This window comes from Hetaerina americana, unplaced genomic scaffold (genome assembly GCF_022747635.1).
Source record: "Hetaerina americana unplaced genomic scaffold, ioHetAmer1.1.p SCAF_10, whole genome shotgun sequence".
NCBI lineage: Eukaryota > Metazoa > Arthropoda > Insecta > Odonata > Calopterygidae > Hetaerina > Hetaerina americana.
In genome coordinates, this window is record NW_027286070.1 from 59,317,746 (window position 1) to 59,337,693 (window position 19,948).

General features: G+C 37.4%; 1 protein-coding gene across 2 annotated transcripts in view; it reads left to right on the forward strand.

Annotated features, from left to right (window-relative positions):
- The first annotated feature begins 996 nt into the window (after positions 1-996).
- The window catches only part of VGlut (Vesicular glutamate transporter), a 279,852-nt gene continuing 260,900 nt past the window's right edge, over positions 997-19,948 (forward strand). Inside the window, exons 1-2 of one of the 2 annotated variants that reach the window (XM_071598728.1) lie at positions 997-1,381; positions 12,786-14,023. In XM_071598728.1, coding sequence (XP_071454829.1) covers positions 13,965-14,023 — 59 coding nt within the window. In that variant the 5' untranslated portion in view covers positions 997-1,381; positions 12,786-13,964. Of the gene's footprint in view, positions 1,382-1,645; positions 1,754-12,785; positions 14,024-19,948 lie in introns of those variants that run through there. The other variant, XM_071598729.1, reaches the window with a different exon arrangement.

Below are 19,948 nucleotides of genomic sequence, written 5' to 3' on the forward strand. Positions count from 1 at the left end.
CTCATTAATATTTCCCAAAACCCATATGCACCAATTTAGTATCTTTACTTCCACCTCTCCGCTTGGTTTACTCATGTTCTACTGACTATCCATTGACCTTTTCCTCCTCCTGGATTCACTATTTGCTAATGGAAAGTAATATCTCGACCAATTCACTTATTTTCTCTTTACTCTATGTTAAATTTCATCGGTTTCCCTTCCACTTCATTCTTCACTTCTCTAACTCTGTCAAACTTGATCTCTTTATTTCCATCATATTCTTCCCACCCTTACCCATTCTTTCATTCGAGAGTTCTAACTTCCTCGAGTCCTCTTTGTATTCCTTTCCATCTGTCCTCCATGGTCTTTCAATCTTGTCGTCCGACCTCATTTCTGCAAAACTCTTTTACTTCTTCCATAACTTGTTCTCGGTCCTCCACCGACTTCTTCCGTCTCTTTAGACGTTTTCTTTCCCCCAAAACTTCGCTCCAATTTTCTCCTCTTTTTCCTTCCCTGAAATACCTTTCTATAATTCCCTCGTTGTGCCAACGTTACAAGATTCTTCAGTTCTCGTTCCGCCTTCCTTTATGTCGCGTCCTTTTAATTTTCCTCTCCCCCGCATTCTCTCCATTCTCATTCCCCCGCTTTGCTCGGCTCCTTTCCCAGCAATTCCCTACTCGTCATTCCTCTCCCAGTTTTGCATTCCCCCCTCTCCCCTCCTCTTCCCTTCCTCTACCACTCCCTCCCGCCCCCGCATCGACTGCCCTCGTCCCGAACTCATCCCTCCTCCCCCTGGCATTCACCCTTCCTCTCTCGACGTTTCCGTCCCCGTGTTTTTCCGAGAGGGGTGGTGGGCGGTGGCGAAAGAGGGCGAGAGGGAGTAGAGGAGAGAGAGAGGGAGGGTTATCTCCGCCCCTTTTCCCTCCCTCGCCCCACCCCCAGTTCTCCGCCGCCGCCCTCCCCCCCCCGCCATCTCTTCCTTAACGGAGGCCGGCCCGCCATCTCCCGCGCCGACCCTTCCGTCTCCCGCTCGCCCGCCCGCCCTCTCTCTCTCTCGTCGGCCTCGCCCGTCTCCGGGGAGAGAAGAGCGTCCATCCCCGGGTAGGACGAGAGCGAGGAAGAGGTGCCGCCGCCGCCCCGACCGCAGGAGAAGCGAACCCGGGACCACCCGACGGGAGTGCCACTACGAGAGGGGAACGAACTTGGGAGGCCACCTGGGGCGTCCGACAGGGAGAAGGAAGAGAGGGAGAGAGGGGGTGTGACCAAGGGTTGTTCATTGGGGAGCAAGGGTGGGGCGGTCGTCCTTATCAGCGTTTTATCCCTCGGGAAGAAACATAAAAGAGGAGAGAGTGGTTTCCGAGGGGAGGCGAGGGAGTTTTCTTTGGCGGACGCCGTCGGGAAGGTGAGTGGACGTTTTTCATGGTGGCGGTAATTCTTTTTTTAAATAAATTGATCCCATGGGGCCTTCTTACGAGAGGGCAGAATGTTCCGACGGGTTCCGCGGTTCATTTCGTTACGCCGCGTCAATTGTCCCGAAGCGCAGCTAGTCGATCCACCGAGTGTCCTCGTCTGCGGTCGCGAGGAGGAATCGGATCGGTTCGGTGGTCAGTGTGCGCCGGTTGCCCAGGACACGGGACCTAGTTCGACTCCCCGGGGTGACGGATTCTCCAGTGTCGTTTCGGACCCCCCTTGGGTACCGTGTGGAGAGTATCACAACCACAAGACCAGGACGGAACTTATTAAACTGTGGACACCTTGGCACCTTACGCTAAGGGTACGCTAATTTTGACATTTGGTTTCCCTCCTTCCATCATCCGGCCCATGAATACCTACTCACCCGTTAGAACATTATCCTGCACTTGAAGGCGAAGGCAATCTCTGGGGTTATCTACCATCAATAATAAATACCACTACAGCGAGTGTGGAGATATGTTTTTGGTTCGGTATCCTTAAGGGGAGAGTCTGTGTTTCAATTTTGGGCCCAATTCAAGACGCCCGAGACGACTGATTAAAATGGCGTGCTATACTATATATTTTCGTGATCCTATTATTCCACGCCAATTTTGTTTGTTTCTGTCGGTCTTGTAGTGGCAGTGTCCATTTGAGCACGTTTATGGTAGTGTTTCATTGCAATCTCATTTAAGCCTTTGGACAATACATACTCTCAGCTTTACCGGAGTACCTCAGGGGATTGTTTTACCTTTCGTGAGTCATAATACGTCCTTCTTCTGTAAAGGTGAGCTTCAGAAGAGCAGTCTTTCAAACTTTTTGAAATTTTTAAGCTACCATTGCAAATTTCTTGAGTATAAAATTGAAATCTGAGAAAGACGCTGTCAAAATAGTATAACCTCAACCACGTGGTAGTAATTCTAAACTAATCTTTGAAGTAAGACAGTAATTATCTCTGTATTCTCATGATCTCGGTAGCGACTCTTTTTCTCATGATTATCAAAAACACATTATCTAATTATGATCGATGCAATAGAAAAAAGTTTTAATCCACCCATACGTTTTCGTTCCAATTGAAGTCTAATGGTCTTCTATAGAACCAATATGCTCAGTGAGAGTTTTACCCTTACTTTCATAGCTATAGAAGCGAAATCTGTTCCATTTATATTGAGGCTGATTACAAAAATACAAATAGGTCCCAAGCTTTTTGGTGAAGTAAAAACGAATGTGGAATGAACTTAATTATTTTGATGAAATATCACATGCTTGTATTTTCTTTGCGAATATCATAAGTATCTATTATCACTCTTCTACTCCTTAATACATCTAGCTTTTATTGAAGTAAATTTAAACTTCTCTAATTTACATTGCAAACAGTTTATTCTATACAGCACGTAATTTTTTTGGTTTACCACGTTCCTGCTTATTTGTTTTAGATAGTACTCGCCTCAATTTGTCCCTTTCACTTAATCAAAGCACTTCCATTTGAGTATCCGCCATTTTAGTTTCACTCCACGAGTGCTTAGGGGTCGCCTGAATATAATTTCGCTTTCTCAATTATGTAATGAGTTAATTCTCGCCGCTGTTTCACGTTGAAAATTCATATTGTTTACGGATTTCCAGCAGCTCAATCATTAGCGGTAATTGAATATTGGATTTCCTTGAGGTAAAATGGAACTGAAAATCTATAAAAAAAACTTTATTTAAAGGAGAGAAAAAATTAATAGTTGAGGAGGCAGTCCATCGTACAATCTTTGTTATTTCATCGAGCATAGTAGTCGTGTGGTAAGTCACAGTTTTACTGCTGTTTAAAATTTGTTTTCCACATTTTAGTACCTTATTTCCTTTATTTTATGGCCCAAAAAGGAAGAATATGGACACACAGTACATATATCAGCGTTCTGGTGCGGTTCTCAAATATATCGTGAATTTCATCGTCCTACAAACCACGAAGACGATCATTAATAAAAATCATTTGATTAACGCTCATATTTCATGTTGAATTTTCTGAGACCTTCATCAGTCATTTTTGTATGCAATCCTAAAACTGTATTTTATTTTTTATTTATACGATGGTATTGAGATTTTTATCCTTAGCAAATTTTCCATGGAAAACGTTTCCAAATTGAAAAACTTCACTTCTTCACGCCAAAGCGCTAGTGTTTTTGGTAGCAATTTTGAATTAAATACATTTATAGCAAAATATTACAAATGATTAGTACTGTATTAGCCATAAGGAGTCTTTTGCTACTCATAATCTGCATAGTATTATTTCATTTTTCTGACAAGATTGGCGTATGTTGGCAACGAAACCTTCGAAAATATTGTTAAATCTCGAATCGCGCCCTTCATTATTAAATATGGCCACCAGAGGAAAGAGTGCTGAGGAATTAGGGTAGATTTCACTGAGACGAGCCGCGAATGAATTTTGAAGACACATAATTCAAATATTTATAATTTGTGAATAATATTTGAGGGATCATTATTGCATTCCTTATATTTGATTAAATTATTTAGATTTTTTAAGAAGACGATTTTTTGTGTTACATGAGGTCTAAAACGTTACTAATCATTGAAATGTTACCTCTCAATCACATAGAATTGATATGTCCGGGTATGGAGTCATCAAACTCTGCTTTTATATTTCTATGCAGGAATATAGTGGAAGCACCTAAATCATTTATCCCGTAATATTAGATTAACCCTAATTGTAATTAATTCCCTAATTAAATTATCATATAGCAAAAATATGCTTAGAAAAACATTCAGTGTCCAGCGTGAAATCACCAACTTGAAACTTTGCCGAACCAGTATTTAAAACTGGTATTTTGCTTCTCCAAAAAGGCAGTCCTATTTTTTTCACATTAACAAGGCGTTTTTAGCATTACAGCTTTCCTATTGATTGATTTTTCATGCAATAAGCATAGCTAGTTCTTTAGTTCAATGCTCCCAATAAAAAATTCCAGATAAAACAGTCATTGAAAAATTAACGTACGCTTCTTTGTGACGCACGATTCCTGCAATAATTTCATTGTCTCATGCTTCTCATTTTATCATTTCAATGCTTAAAATAACAGCCAAATATCACCCGCGTCATATAAAACTAAAACTCTCTGCTTTCGACCGAATGCTAAATCAATACGAGATCTAGATTCTAACACTCTGAGTTTCATTTCAAATTAAAAGTCACTATTTGCATTTAGTAGAGGTACGTAAACGTTATTAAGAATTATAACCCAGTGACATATATGTGATGGTGTATCACTAGACGATTTTAAAAGTATGTTGTAATTTTATCCATTATAATTTTATTTATTAAAATCTGGGTTATTTTTATCTCCTTAGGCTGATACCTCTCGATAATTTGTTTGTTTGCTAATTCTGAATCTTAGTGAAATTTCCATCCTATATTTATTATGCTTTAACGAAAAATAATTACTTTTTAGCATTATAATACATGCTTCATCGTCAAGACCTTTTACCCGTTTATCGTTTACAGAAAAATTAATTATCATTCTCGTCCTTTCTCGCAAAAATATTTTTCCAAATATTTCTCCATATATGTTGTTTAGCCGTTGAGGAACGCACGGCATATTCAGAAACTTGCTACTTAAAACCAGCAAATTGTTCATTTTAGCGTATAATCTCCGGAATTACCAGGTTCGCAGCCCAGATAATTGTGTGTGTGTATCAGGAGCGGTATTGACCGTAATAGCTTTCAGTGAATAAGAAATTACTTGTGGCATTCAGACATGTTAACCGTGTTATCCACCATTTGGTTTCATCATTTATCATTTCCGGCGTTTTGGATGAATAATTTATAACTATTCACGGTATGCACAATTTTCTGCAAACCAGTTATTAATATCGAGAAGTATTATAATTTATATTTTGGTAATAGCAGTTAAGTTTAATATTCCATTTTGGCAACATTTATAATTTTGATGTCGACCTCGGTGGATTTGCGTTGAATTTATTCCCGGCCACTTATGTTTAATGAGTTCAAAAAAAAATTTGATATGCATTCTTGATTATTATTGACCCTTATCGGAACATTACGGTTCCAAGTTATTATCGCACAGGAAGTCAGGTTAATAAAATTAACTTCAGTGATAACGACCGACAGAACTTAAGCCGTGCACCTGCACCCCTTTTCTTTCTTTATCTATAATGTGAACGAGATTTCGCAACTACAAAATTTTTAGGAGAAGAAGTTAGTTTCGAATAAAATACTTACTCAAGTAATTATTTTCAAAAACAAACACGTATCATTCGATTTTTAGTTGGGTGGAGCATTTTGGAATAAAAAATGTATACATGTATTCAATGCTTGTTGATATCTACCTGTAGTTTTTTTTTAATGGTGATTCGCATTATTTTTGTATATTCCTATAAATGATTAAGTTTTTAAAAATGTTTTTCTCTAGCTGGTGGAGTTTCTGATTATTTTTAGGAAATGGGTCGGGCCGGACCACAGTCCTGTTACAGGGCCGAAAATTAATTTCTCTTTTTACGTGAAAGTGCATTAGAACTGGTGAAGCCCGACGCCGGGACAATCCCGCGCCCAGCGTAGCGTCGATTTTTGTGGGAACTCAAAGGAACCGCTTCCCCCTAAAGAGTCCCAAAAATTTTAATTAAATCAATTTCCCTCATATTGTGCCGTAGGTAATATTAACTAGGTTTCTTTCAATCTGAGGAAGCCTTAATGAAATTTACTGAAAGGACCTTAGCTTGGTGAAATTCCATCTGTCAGAAAAACAGCTTTGTTTCTTTACGTTGCTGACAATTTTCCATATTTAATTTAACAAAATGATTTTTATAATAAAACATTTTATAAATAATGATTTTATGCTTTCCGACGTTTTTTCTAAAGCATAACAACTACTGCTAACTAATTTCGCACTGGCGCTAATAAGTTAAAATGTTGTTGCGGAAGAGATTACATTACATGTTTTTCTCATTTAACAGCCTAACCTGTTTACATATCCATACTAAAAGGAAAGACTTGTACTTTTCCACAGATTTAAAGATAGAATATAACCTATTTATCATAACGAATAGAATATAACATTTTTACATTACCTCAAAAGTATAACTTGGTATATTCCATCTTAGAACTGGTTCTCTGTAACTAAGGATAATGGAAACTTGAATAACAGCTTATATATTATACTTTGAGATACGAAATGTTACGAAATTAACTTTACAATAATTTTTATAGTATTGAGTCGATTAGTCATTTCCATGAAAATATATATAACAATTAAAAAATTCTGTCGTGAATATAGTTGGTTACTTAGATAGGACCACTGAGAGAACTTGCCCAGCCTGAGATTTTGGACCAATCAAAAAAAATGTTAAATATAAACATAAACGCAATATCAACCCTAAGTTCTATTTGGTAGTTGATGGTAGAGTTCACCCAGCACTAAGCCCGACGGCGTGAGAAATTCACACTTTAAGGTAGAGGGGCCAGTTCCTTTCCCTGTGGTGGCTATATGACTACGAGTACTTACAAAAAAGAGACGAATGAACCTTCCTTCGTTTTTTTAAAACGTATGATACATATTTTAAAATTACATTTTGATATATGAATACACTAGTTACAAATATCTTAAGACTTTTTTTAACACAACCACACTGCTTCCTTTTTGAAGTTTTTTCATTTGAAAGGTCTTTTTTCTGTATAACTGGAGAGATACTCGAAGAAGAATACATTCAGTTGTTCCCAGGTTTTCACTATAATTATCCCCGGAGTTTTAATCAGCCAAATAAGGCGTACCTGTAAGCCTTCATCGTGCAAAATTAAATACACTAAAAAATTAACGATAAGAAAAAATTATCAAATTTTTTTCCAAACTTATCTTAAAAATTCCTATTAAACTCAAGGTTAAATTATTGCGGTGTAAAAATATCAATTGGGTCACAAAAAGTATTAATTCTACCGCCGTCACAAATTTCTTTAAAAAATTATCACTGGATTTTAAATTGATATAAATGGATAAAAATTTTAGACCTAAAAATTGATTGTATATATTGATGTATAATTTAAGTAGTCATAATTTATTTCTCGTATAATTTAAGTAGTCATAATTTATTTCTCATATGCGATTGGTAGTTCCTGACTTGCATAAATGTATTAAAAATTATAGCCTACCGTGTTACTCTAATATATAATTTTGAATGGAAAAAATATTTCTTGAAGTATCTAGTGCAGAATAAATGTATCTAGCATAAAATAAAACTAGAGCAATATTTAAGTACCAGAAATTATTTGCACACAATTCTTTTTCCAATTTATCAGCCATTTTTGATGCTGTATGTCCCCGTGCGAATTCTTCATTCAATTTTGACCGCTTAAAAACTGGAGAGCAGTGTTTCCCCAAACTCAAGGCACAAACTTCACAAGAATATCTCGGCACTACTACACACAAGTTGTCCTTTGTAAATGCTAAGTAATAGGTGATGCAATTGATCAATGCGCTCTATACGCTCTACACCCTCACACAGGTTCTTCGTAGTATGTAGATTAAAAAGTGGCTATGTAGATTAGGTTAGGGTTAGGTTAGGTTAGGATTAGGTAGGTTATGTAGGTTAGTAGTTATGTAGATTAATAAGTGGTTATGGAGGTTTTCCTGATTGAAGATTTGACATTCACACAACTTGAAATAATATTAACGCATATGTTGTCACCATCAAGATCTATTTCCTTCCGGAAAGCTGAGAGAAAATGGTTGTTTGTTTTTCCCTTTCAAGAATATTGGTTGTTGCTTTGTTATCCAATGCATGTTTTGTGTCCACGATCTAAAATCTTGGGTGTCGCAGATCGATTTTTGACATAGATGTTTCTACTTGTCGATGATTTGCCGAAGCTCATCACCGTGTGGAACATATACAACATTTGTGCTAACATAGCATTGTATTCACCCAGATTGTGCCCCTCAAATGTTTCCATGGCATTTATGTAACCCACACATTAATAACTCCCAGGTATGATGACATGAGTAAATTTTTGCGTTATACGCTTCCGAGGGATGTAATATTGAAAGAGCTTTATGATTTTTATCATCATCATCAGTCTTTAGATCCTAAGATTGGTTTACTGCAGCCTTCCATTCTTCCCTATTTAGTGCTAATTCCCTCACCCTCTAATAGGTTCCCTGTTTTACGTCCTTCATAATTTGCACTATGTACTTGTTCTTCGGCCTCCCTTGCGGGATCTTTCCTTCAATTCTTCCTTCTATTATGTTTCTAACGAATCCATTGTGCCTCAAGATATGTCCAATCCATATAGTTTTTCTTTGCCGTAGAGCTCTCCATATGGTCCTTTCCTCTCCTGCCCTTCTATGCATGTCTTCTATACATATCTATTTCCTCGTATACTTCATCGTCCCTCACTTTGTCTTAATCCTCAGCATTCTCCTCCAGCACAATGCTTGAAATGCTTCTATTCTTCGTTGGTCCACGTTGGTTAGTTGGTTGGATTTTTATCATAAAATACTGTTTAAACAAATTAAATGCAACTTAAACTTTTCGACACAGATGCAATTAAAACCTAAAATGATATTTAATAATTATATTATGTACATTATATAAGTATATTTTAGTTATAATATTTATATTGAGGTGTTAATGAAGTACATGGCTTTCAGTTTGAAGATTTCTGCATAGAAAACTCAACATAGCTTTTATAGCATGAAAGGGGTAGCAGTTGCTCCTCAGAGAGGTCTATGACCTTGTGTGTTATACTGTGACTCATCACATAAACTTTATCTCCATAATTGTTTCTCATTCTACGTGACAGGTTTTAAGTTTAGCCTGGCAAGTACTTCGCATCCTGTTTAAAGGAAGATTCGCGATTAAAATGCCACCCACCTGATTATTTATTATTTGAGCTTAGATAAAGAGATTGATTAGCCTTAAATATTCTGGTAGCTTAAATGGGAAGTGGCATTAATATCAGTATGTATTTAAAGAGTTATTTTCAATGGAGGGAAGGTATCCCATTGAATTTTGGTTCCAGCGCCTCAACTTGCGATTTTTCTCATGAGATGCCACCGGATAGGTCATGGGAGGTTGCATGTTCTCAAACGCAAATCGCGTTCTTTTAAGAATGTTTCCACCAACATGGAACACGATAGTCTCCCCTGGAAGCAAAGAGAAAACTCAACCGGGGGTGAGGTGAAAATTTCAAACACGGATTTTTCTGTTTAATCGGAAATTATGCGACAAAGAAGATATCGCATTGTTTCTACCTCGCAGGTGAAAAGACGATTTTTTTAGAACTATGGATGGCAATTAGTCGTTGCTCAATTTTAACGATGGATACAATGGATAATAATATTGGCAATCTTTCAACAATACTGAAGTTGGTGGCTAATAGTTAGAGTTTTTCTATTCGCTTTTTTTCGCAAATGATATCTACGAACTTAGGTTTCGACAATGAAACAATTAAATCTTAATTTATTTTTCCTTCTGAAAACGTGGGTCATTTAACCCAGATTAGCATATGCTGAGACGCATGACATTAAAATTTAAAAATGGGGAAAAACATTGCAATAATATATATACCTATGTTGTATGACAAAATATTTTGCATGAGACTAACATAATTTCTTAAGTATATCCGAAGAAATTTTAATTTACCGTCAAACACTGTTTTTCCGCACTTTTAACTGGCTTAATACTGCTCCGATTTCACACACATTGTAAACTTACAGAGAATTTAAAGATAAAATTTGTCCATATTCTCTTGTAGTACAAATCTTAATTAGTATTATAACGGAGTTGCAATCTTAATTAATTTCCTATAGGCAATCTTACGGTGCATCGGTTAAAAAGTTTTAGTTTGCAAAATGATGTTAAGAAAGCTCCTAGCAAAGATCATTGATTACCTTCAATAGACACGTGCCTTCATCTTTGCGGATGTAAAAAATTGGATTACGTTTTACGAAACGTTTGCAACCATTTTTATTTAAATTTTCTATTCGTAAAAATAAAGAAAATTATTAATTATAAGTACAAATCATGAAAATATCTTGTCCTTATTCCATTGCATAATACAATCTCAGAAACATCCTGATTCTAGGTGTGATAGTAGCTGTTATAGGGTTATACTTTATAGGACATATCCATTTGCTTCATAATTTAATTAAATGAAATTCATAAGAAACATTTAAACCTTAAAGAACAAATTATAGACTCCCTACTGTTCTAGCCATCGCGGGTTCGATTCCCCTTAAATGGGAATCAAACCCTCAATTCCAACCTTGGACTTGGGTATCGTAATTAAAAAATTCCTTTCCTGTAATCGTTATGATTGGGAGACTATTAATAAATAAATAAAAAAACCATGAAAACGCAACGTTATAATATATTCAGAGAAACCTTTAATATAGATTATAATAAATTAACAACACTTTTCTTCATGAAATAAATTTTTCATATCGGCGGTACATTCATAAATAGAAAATATTTTTATTTTTCAATGATTAGAAATTTTTCCTTGTTTACCTTAAATTACAATTCATTGCTTTTCATCAATTTTCATTAAAACATGGTCGTTCAGGGTGGAATAAAAACCGATACATGCTGTATATGATTGCTAAATAATAAGGTAGACTATAGTCACTTTCTATATATATAATCTTAGAATTTATTTAACATTAAAATAGCAAAAAGCATCTTTTGCTATAGCATGAAAGCGTCAATTCACATTCAATTCATTCATGCAACATAAAATGGCCTTGTTCGATTTCACTGGAAATTCAATCTGCAAATATTAGACATTTTTCTCATTAATTCACGTATAATCAACGTATTTTCCCGTGTGAGCTAGATAATGCATAATTTTAAATGTAAAATTGTTAAGTTGTTATTCAATGCATTGATTAATTTCTTATAAAATTATAGAATATTTTAAAACAGGAAGTTAATTAACGACGAGTGATTTGATTGTAACATGAAGTTTTGGTAAAGAGTAAAATGCCTCTTAAGAAGTATGTAATAGTTGGTGTTAAATTATTATTCACGGATTGTTCTTTAATATGAACAAGACTATATGGTTTACTCTTTTGTATCTTATCTTTTAAGTGATGACGTATTACAATTCAGAACTGATTACATCAGCTGTCGCGAGTTCTGCTTTGAAGTTACTTGCGATTACCTAAGTACTTTTATGCGATTACCTAAGTTACTTTGAATTTTATCGAGTTGACACATTAAAGCTGCATGTAAAATGAACTTGCAGAATAACTCCGGTCGAAGGAAAATATACATTTTTCTTTCCCTTAGAGACATCTTCACTTGTCAAAGCAAATTCATGAATACCTAATTATTATAAATACGTGTGTATGAGAAATGATTGTCATTAAATAATACAAATAACGTGATAATACTGTCGTCACCGAGGTCTCATGTAAAGGCATGCATTGAAATCTATGAGCAAATGTTTCTCGTTAGGTTGATTGATGTTAGAGTTTCGTTGTGCACATAATGTACTGGCTGGCTTGCAATAATAATTCGACACTTTGTATTTAAATTGCTATTATGCTGTTTTATGTGAATTCCGAATATCATTATTTTTCTTTATGTAAGTTAAAACCAAAATTAGGATAAAACATAAATTAATGAGGTTTTGCCAAATATTAGTTTGCTAGTATGCATTAGGTTTACTCGCATTTGGGATATGCTTCTTTGTTCTAATAAGAATTACAAATGTCAGTTGCTAGGATTGAAAAACCGTGGTACCTAAGGAAATATTATAACCTTATCATCATACTGTTTTTGGCATTTACAATAATTCGATTACTTCTGGGACGATAGATTTAGGGATTAAGAATCACATAGTGGTCATAATATGCAAGCATAAGGTATGTTTGTGTGTATATAAATACATGGTATGTCATTTTTATTCGTCATGAGATCATAATAAAAACTTTTTCTCCCGATTTTGGGTTTCAGTTATTGAGCGGGAGACCTCAAAAGTAGCTAAAGTTATTATTCTGGCTTTTTTAACGTCTACCTCAAATGCTATTTCAAATTGTAGCTCTTTTATGACGGGGTAGCAACAACTGCTCTAAGACTGAGTTACGACAAATGTAAACAGCCCTGTCCAACAAAGAGAACCCAACGGAGCAAAACCAGTGGACAGATTCTTAAAATTTTCCCACCTAGGACCTTATTTCCCCAACATCTTGTAGATTCGCTCATGAATATTTTTACTGTGAGACTTGTCCCCAATAACGATGTTCACTTCAACCCCTTCTTTTTCCATTCGAGACCCATAAAGAAAACTCCCCTTCCCCCGCTCGACCCCATCCTGAACCCTCTCTCTCTCCCTCGTCCCATTTTTTCAGTATCGAGGGTTCGTGAATCCTTGGCAGAGTCCAGCAGGGGCGGCGGCGGGGGTCGCGGCGAAAGGCGGGCTGCCCGACGGGGGGTGGACGAGGACCGACGGGGAGAGGAAGGAAGGAGGAACCGGGGCACACACAACACCTTCGTCCTCGCCCCTCTTCGACAAGTCGGCGGGGAGCCGGGCGGGCAAGCAAGCATCGACTGCCGGGGCGAGCTGAGGGAGAGGGTTCATCGAGGAAGAGACGAGTTAGGCAGCGAGGGTGGCGAGAGAAGAGCAGTGAGGTGGCTGAACTCACCGAGAGGGAGTTAAGAGTGGGAGAGAGAGGATAGGGGGAGAGAGGGAGCCGAGGATGTCGAAGTCGCCGGCCGGTGGCGCTTCATCCCCCCGGGACGCGTCCCGGCCCGCCTCCCCGCTCGAGGAGACGACAGCGAGGAGGCCGCACTAAACCGGTCGACGACGAGAGGACGAGGTGGTTGATGCTCAACGTTTGCTCCGCCGTGTGCGCGTGTGATAGGGAAGTTAATGTGCGTGGCTAGTCCGTTGGACATCCAATGTTCACCGTCAAGGGCCTCAGCTAATACGTCTGTCACCATCAACCGGACCTCATTCAACCCACACACGCACACGATTTATTACTTTTCAAATTGTTTTCTGAAGATTCCCGAATCATTCCCGTTACGAAAAGTTACACCTACAAGAAAAGTTATTATTCCTTAGCGGTCGGAACACTTAACGATACACTAGAGATTTTTAACGGAGGGCATCTTTCGACGGCTTGGGTGAAAAAATAATTCTCTTTACGTCGTTTAAAAGTTCACGACCGAGAAAAAACTTAATTTATGATAATCGATCAGTTTCAACGAGGACTCATCTACACTGGCTGACCACGTTTTTTTCTTTTTAATTTTGGCCACCACTTAGAAGAGCATCGACAGTTTTGCTCAGTGATCGAGGAGCTACGCCGACTAGGCGTGTTAACTACAGCCTTGAGATTATGCAATTGTAAATCACCCACGGGAGAGGCAGTTGTTCCCTAGGGCAGATATTTTAAATGACGTAGCCGTGACATTCACATTTCCTGACGCGAGGGTGTTCCCTTGGCGACATCACCAACGGACGAGCGTCCTGCGGCGGAGGACGACCTTGACTTGACCTCTGCGCTTGAGAGAAGACTTCCAAGATGCCGGGTTTCGGAGCATTGACTGCCATCAAGGAGAAGGCTGCCAGTGCCTTCGGAAGGTGAGTCTCACCTTTTTAATTTTTTTATTTGTTTTCCATTTGTCTTTGTGCTACCGCTTGTTTTTGCACAGAAAGTGTAACGCGAGGAGGTTTTTGGGTCCGGAATGGATTTTAAGTTCCCCGGCGTCGAAATATTGATTTACGGCGAGTGGAGGGGATGCCACGGTTCTATCAAAAGCGAATATAAGGGAGCGACGACAAAATGGCGGCTAATTACGTCATGCAGGGATTCCAGAGGAATTTAGGTGTGCCTGCTCATTGAAAAAAGTACTACGCGTGGGTGAATCCATCGGATTAAAAGGGGACGCTCACTTTTTTTTGATCACGGGATTGGCTCCTCCGCTTCCTCAACCTCTTTTTAACTGTACGCAATGCGGCATCCATAGGAGGAAGGAAAGAGAAGGGGGGTGGGGAATACAACGTACCTTGAGAGGGATTCTTGTAGGGGGGTTTGCGGGAGGTGGGGGCGTGGGTGGAACCTTTCGTTAGGGGATGTTGCGAAGCAATCGGTGGTGGGAGGGTCATCCCAGACGGGGAGTGGGTTTTGGGATACCAGCACAAGCTCTAATAATCTTCTCCTGATGCTACACTCCCCATCTCCCTCGTTCTACTTTTCTTTATCGCCACTTCTCTCAAAGTGTCGTAATAAATATACCTGGAGGACACAGAGACTTTGGAAAATTGAGCTGGAGTAGTAGCCGGTAAAAGAAGTGATTATAAGTGGAAATCAACGCTAATGACGCAATCATTCCTGGCATTACCTTACATGAAATAAGTTGGATTAAGCCTTTGGCGACATTGAACCTGTAATCTAGCCTCGGAATTCTGAAACTTTTTTAACCGATGGATTCTACTTGGTACACGGTAAGCCACTGGTAGGTTGGGCGATTAGTGGTGATTCCACAATAGGCATGCTACATCAAATTTAAGTTGTAAAACACTTGTCTACACGTGGTAGTTTATGCACACAGTCACAGATATTCGTATCCTCAATCATTCGTGGTAAAAATGAAATATTAAATGCGTCTGGTATTTACTTGATCTCTTTTATATCACGTATTTCATATGGGTTAAATGGAAGAAGGGACCATTTGGTCTCAATTTCGCCCAAATAAAGACCTCTATCTACTATTTCATAATCTTCCCTGCCGCTGCATGATGGGGTCAAAAATATATTATCAACATCGTCTCCAAAAAGACCAGCTTCTAATTCATGCAATATATTTAATCTTTGCTCCGTTAGTGCTTTTCAACCTAGTTTCTCTAATAATCTAGATACTGAGATTATCATAAAACAATTTTAGAAGCCTAGCTCCACTTTGGTGAATGCGTAAGATAGCTACTCCATTTTAGGACAAATATACTTTTTTTGGTTAATTTAAAATAAATACTCATTAATAATTTGCAATCATCATACTTTACTAATTTTTTCCATAAATTACGCAATTATCAATGAATAAATACGGTTCCGAGTGATTACTCGTACGCCATGATTAGTTAGATTTGATATTTTTATCAAAGCAGAAATTGCCCAATCAATAATAATATTTGGTGCTAAAGCCCTCTTTATATATTAACTTCTTTGAAACACCGTGTAATGAGTTTTATTAGAGTTTTCGCGACTTCTCAATATATCATGTAATATACTCTCATTTGTAATATAAACCAAACGATTAACCATTGGATAGTTCAAAGTTTCAGTTGAATTGGTATAAATATTGTGCTCTTTATAGCAAAACTATTTAATATTAATTCGCACTAAAATTAATTATTTGGATTGATATCCTAAAAATGTATGGAATAATCGCGAGTGACTGAAAATCCTAGCATTTACCTTATATTCTGTTGTGCATTTTTTCTTAATAGACTAGCTTAACGATCCATTCATCTGCATCCCTAAATATTGAACCATTTACGCATTAAATGCGGTTTAAAACATATTGTGACATAGAGTACATTATGACAAAATTTAATGTTAAGAATACTGTTTCATTTCTTTTTAATTGTTAGAGTTAAATTTGAAGAAACTTCAAATCCTTTAATGATAGCATGTTCCCAAGGGACTAGGTGTTGGTGAGCTAATCCTTATTCCCTGGTGACTTATGTTCTATTGATGATTATTACACTTTGAAAATCTCATACCTTATGAAAGCTAATCTTTTCATCATTTCTTTCGAGGAGAAACAGTACTTTAATTTGAGAAAAAATAAATGGTGGCCGAATAGTTTCATGGTCATCTTTTATCCTTCTCTTGATAATCATAACTTAAATAAATTTCCAATCATTACAAAGTGACAGAGGAATTTTGGTACACTGAAAAAATACTCAGTGGCTCTTTCTAAAATTTCTCGTTCACTACCCTGAGAGGTGGTATGAGGTATTAGTCAAAAAGGCGCCCTTTTTTGTATCACATCACAGTAACCAACCTGTCACGCTTAGGATATCGAGTTAAGCTCCGATGACTTTCAGTTGCAGTCATAATGACTAGTGGGCTGCCTGCCTGTCGCTATGAAAGAGGGGAAGAGAGTGAAGCGATGGGTTTTGAAGGTTGCGTTCCTTTCGCGGGTGCAAGGGGCGACGGATCGGTTGGGGAGAGGAAGAATGAAGTATGATGGTACCCTCGGCTTGAGGGTGAAGAGGGGTGGGCCTTGGAAGTCGTCCGCGCCTAAAAAGCCATGCGCTGTTCCTCCCCCCATGGTGGCCTCGGGGGAGGTTTTCGTGGCTTTAAATCAATGTCCAAGAAGCTGCGGATAAGGGGGGAAGGGTGTCGTGTCTTATGGGGAGAGTGCAGAGGGCTGAATGGTCACCGTTCTCCATTTTTCTTAAAGTCCGATCCGACCATTCAAATGGTAGACCACCATTTACCGATCACTCAGTCAAATGACCTGTGGGCTCTGAGAAAGCCTAGAAAATCGATTCCTCTAAGGTCTGCATTTACTGTGTCGAATTGACGAGGTTACAGTAGTTACCTTACCTTTTGACATCTAAAGTATAAACTCTCATAGAAGGCTTCTCCTAAGTTTCCATGACTTATTAAGACTCCAATTATTAAAAACTTAGGTAAATCTCGTGTCTTATTTTTATTTTTCTTGTGCAGTTTACGAATACTTACAGTCTAAAATTATAATTATTTTAAGATGACATTCCTTCGGTTATTTCTTTGCAGCATGGCAATCAATTTTCTGCTGCCAAGCTCTCGTAATTCCCTTTTCTATAGTTTTATTGATATATTTATATATTTTAATGTTGTTAAATATTATATACAGTGAAACGCACATACCGTAGTCCAAGGATTAGTTTTGTTGTTAGAGTCAACACTCTATAAGTGGTAAGCCATGTGGTGTGAGATATACATACTCGGAGGGTTTTCATAGTTTTCGTAATCCAATCCTTTTCCCCAATTAGATGAAATACTTACATCGAAGAAACATAGTTCTCTAGTGGTCTACTTACAAAGATGATATAAACTCACAGATACAGAAGTCTACAGTAATTGTAAAATTAGTGCTAAGTAATAGTTTTTAATAATTAATGCCGAATACTTGACCATTTGAAAACATAGCTTAGAGGAGGTAGATCTGCACATTACCAGATGTGAAAAAAGAAAGGAAAAGAAAAATTAGTTTAACCGTGGTTTCAGAGTCACCTAATGCGTGAGATTTGAATCAGAGTAATTTTGAGACATTTTAATTATTTCTGTAATTTTTTACTCCAGTTGGCGTAATTCCCCAGAGCGCGTCAAAAGTACGAGACACAAAAGTACCAGTGATACAATTTTTGGACACATTAACCAAGATCTTTGTATCGTTGAATGGTACGCATCTCAATCACTTTACTCAATTCTTATCTAGCTAAGATCAACTTTAACGTACCCACAAGGCAGTTAACACACTCACCCACTCAAGGACTCTCTGCGGAAGAGTTTCAGTTATTTCACTATGAAATATTCACCCTTGTTTGAGCTGGAATGCTTCGCTTCCCGAACCGAAATCTCAGTTGAAAGTTGTGGGCAGTTAATTTTCGTTTGGATTTTCCTTTGCTCTAACTCTAAGTGACGCTTAGTGAGACGGTGGGGGTGGATGAGATTGTGGGGTCAAATTCGTTGGGCGGAGATGTTTTCCGGGTGGGAAAGTAGGAGGGAGGAGTGTCGAAGGTTTGGGGAGGGTTGTGAGGATTGAAACGGCTTCGGCCGGCGCAGTCCATCCATCAACAATTTGGCCGGACAAACACACCGTAAATATCTCCGCAGGCGAGGGTAAGAAAGAGGGGAAAGAAAGCGATGGAAGTTCAGGGAGCTCGGTGGAGAAGTGTTGGAGAGGAATAAAAATACATAGAAGATAAAGGCGGAGTGAGTAAAAAAAGTGAGGAAACATTCCCTAGCCTTTTAAGAAGATTCAATGATATTTTCGTCGATTCATAGTCATTCTTTTTGTACATTAAGGAAAGCACATACTTCTTCATGCATTATATTTTGTTGAAATTAAGAATAACAATAGAATTGTGTGAACATAAAGATTCTTAGGGAAAATCAAACTTATTAAGATCTTATCTTGCGTTTGTCTCATTGAAATGTATCGGTACGTGAAGGTATACTTGATAATTGAAGACCAAAGCAATCCTGAATAAATGAGTTACAGTAGCACTTTCATGAACTTTTTGCACAAGACATGAATAGTGTATAGGTACATTTATTTTATGTTCAACGAGTGAAGACTGTCTATTTAAATTCAAAGAAACTTTGAGAGATGCCGCATTAGTAACTTTTGACGGAGTCATTTACTGATACGTCTGCTGACACATCCGCATTACACTTTGAAAAATTGTCGCATTGTATCACCAATTTTTATTTGCTAAAGATATTAAGAATGAAACTGAAAAATTGCACTCTACTCTGAGCGTTATGGCACCCTACGTCATTTTCCTGTTTTTTCATACATAATAGAAAAATTGTTACCGCAAGATTAATTATCTTGCGGTACAATTTTTCTAGTACGATGAATTAAAATAGAATTCCACAGTAATTTTATCAAGATATTTCTAGAATTTATTCATAAGACCATTGAATACGATTTGTAGGATTCATTAATAAGGCTGTTAGGTAAAATTTGTTGTTTCCGGCGTAACTTTGTACAATTTACATAACATATAGAAATGAAATGATATTATTGGATTTATAATTCCACACACTGTAATTACTCTTTAATTGCACTCACAAAACTGAGTGGAATGACAAAGTGAACTATGTCATTACAAATGTTAAATATAGTTTGAACGCAAAATTTCAATAAAATTTTGAGATCATACTTCTATGTTAAATATGTTGTGCAAAGATAGAGAACGCATTCTTCTTTCAGAAATTTTATTTTAAGCAGTTTGTACCATCAAATCTAAAATTACCGAATTATTTTCATAAACTTTTCAAAGGAAAAATTCAAGCTTTTTTTCTTCTTCCTTCCTTCTATAAGTTATTTTTCATTAATGCCAAAACTAATTTGAACGCATGCTGGTTTGGGAAAGTACGATGAAGGCAGTAGATTAAGAATTATTTCAAACTTCTTAAAATTAGGGCTAAAATATTTTACGCTCTAGGTTTTATCTCTATATTTATTAAACGGTATGGACTCGAGTTCGCCAAATTTAACGTGCCTGATTCAAGGCATTAATGTGCGTGCAAAGTGCATTTCCTAAGTTGCATTTTGTCCAGACACATTTTCCGGCCACTATAAACCCCAGATTCCACTGAGCTAGACATTTAAGGTTAAAATGTTGAATTCATCAAGCTGAATTACCATGAAAGCAATCAAATTACTTTTAGTGCACTCTGCAAAAGTGATTACCCATTTGACTGGCAATTTATAAATGAATTGTTAAATTCAAAATAAAAGTTTCAAGGTCCATGACATATCTTCTTTCAACGATACATTT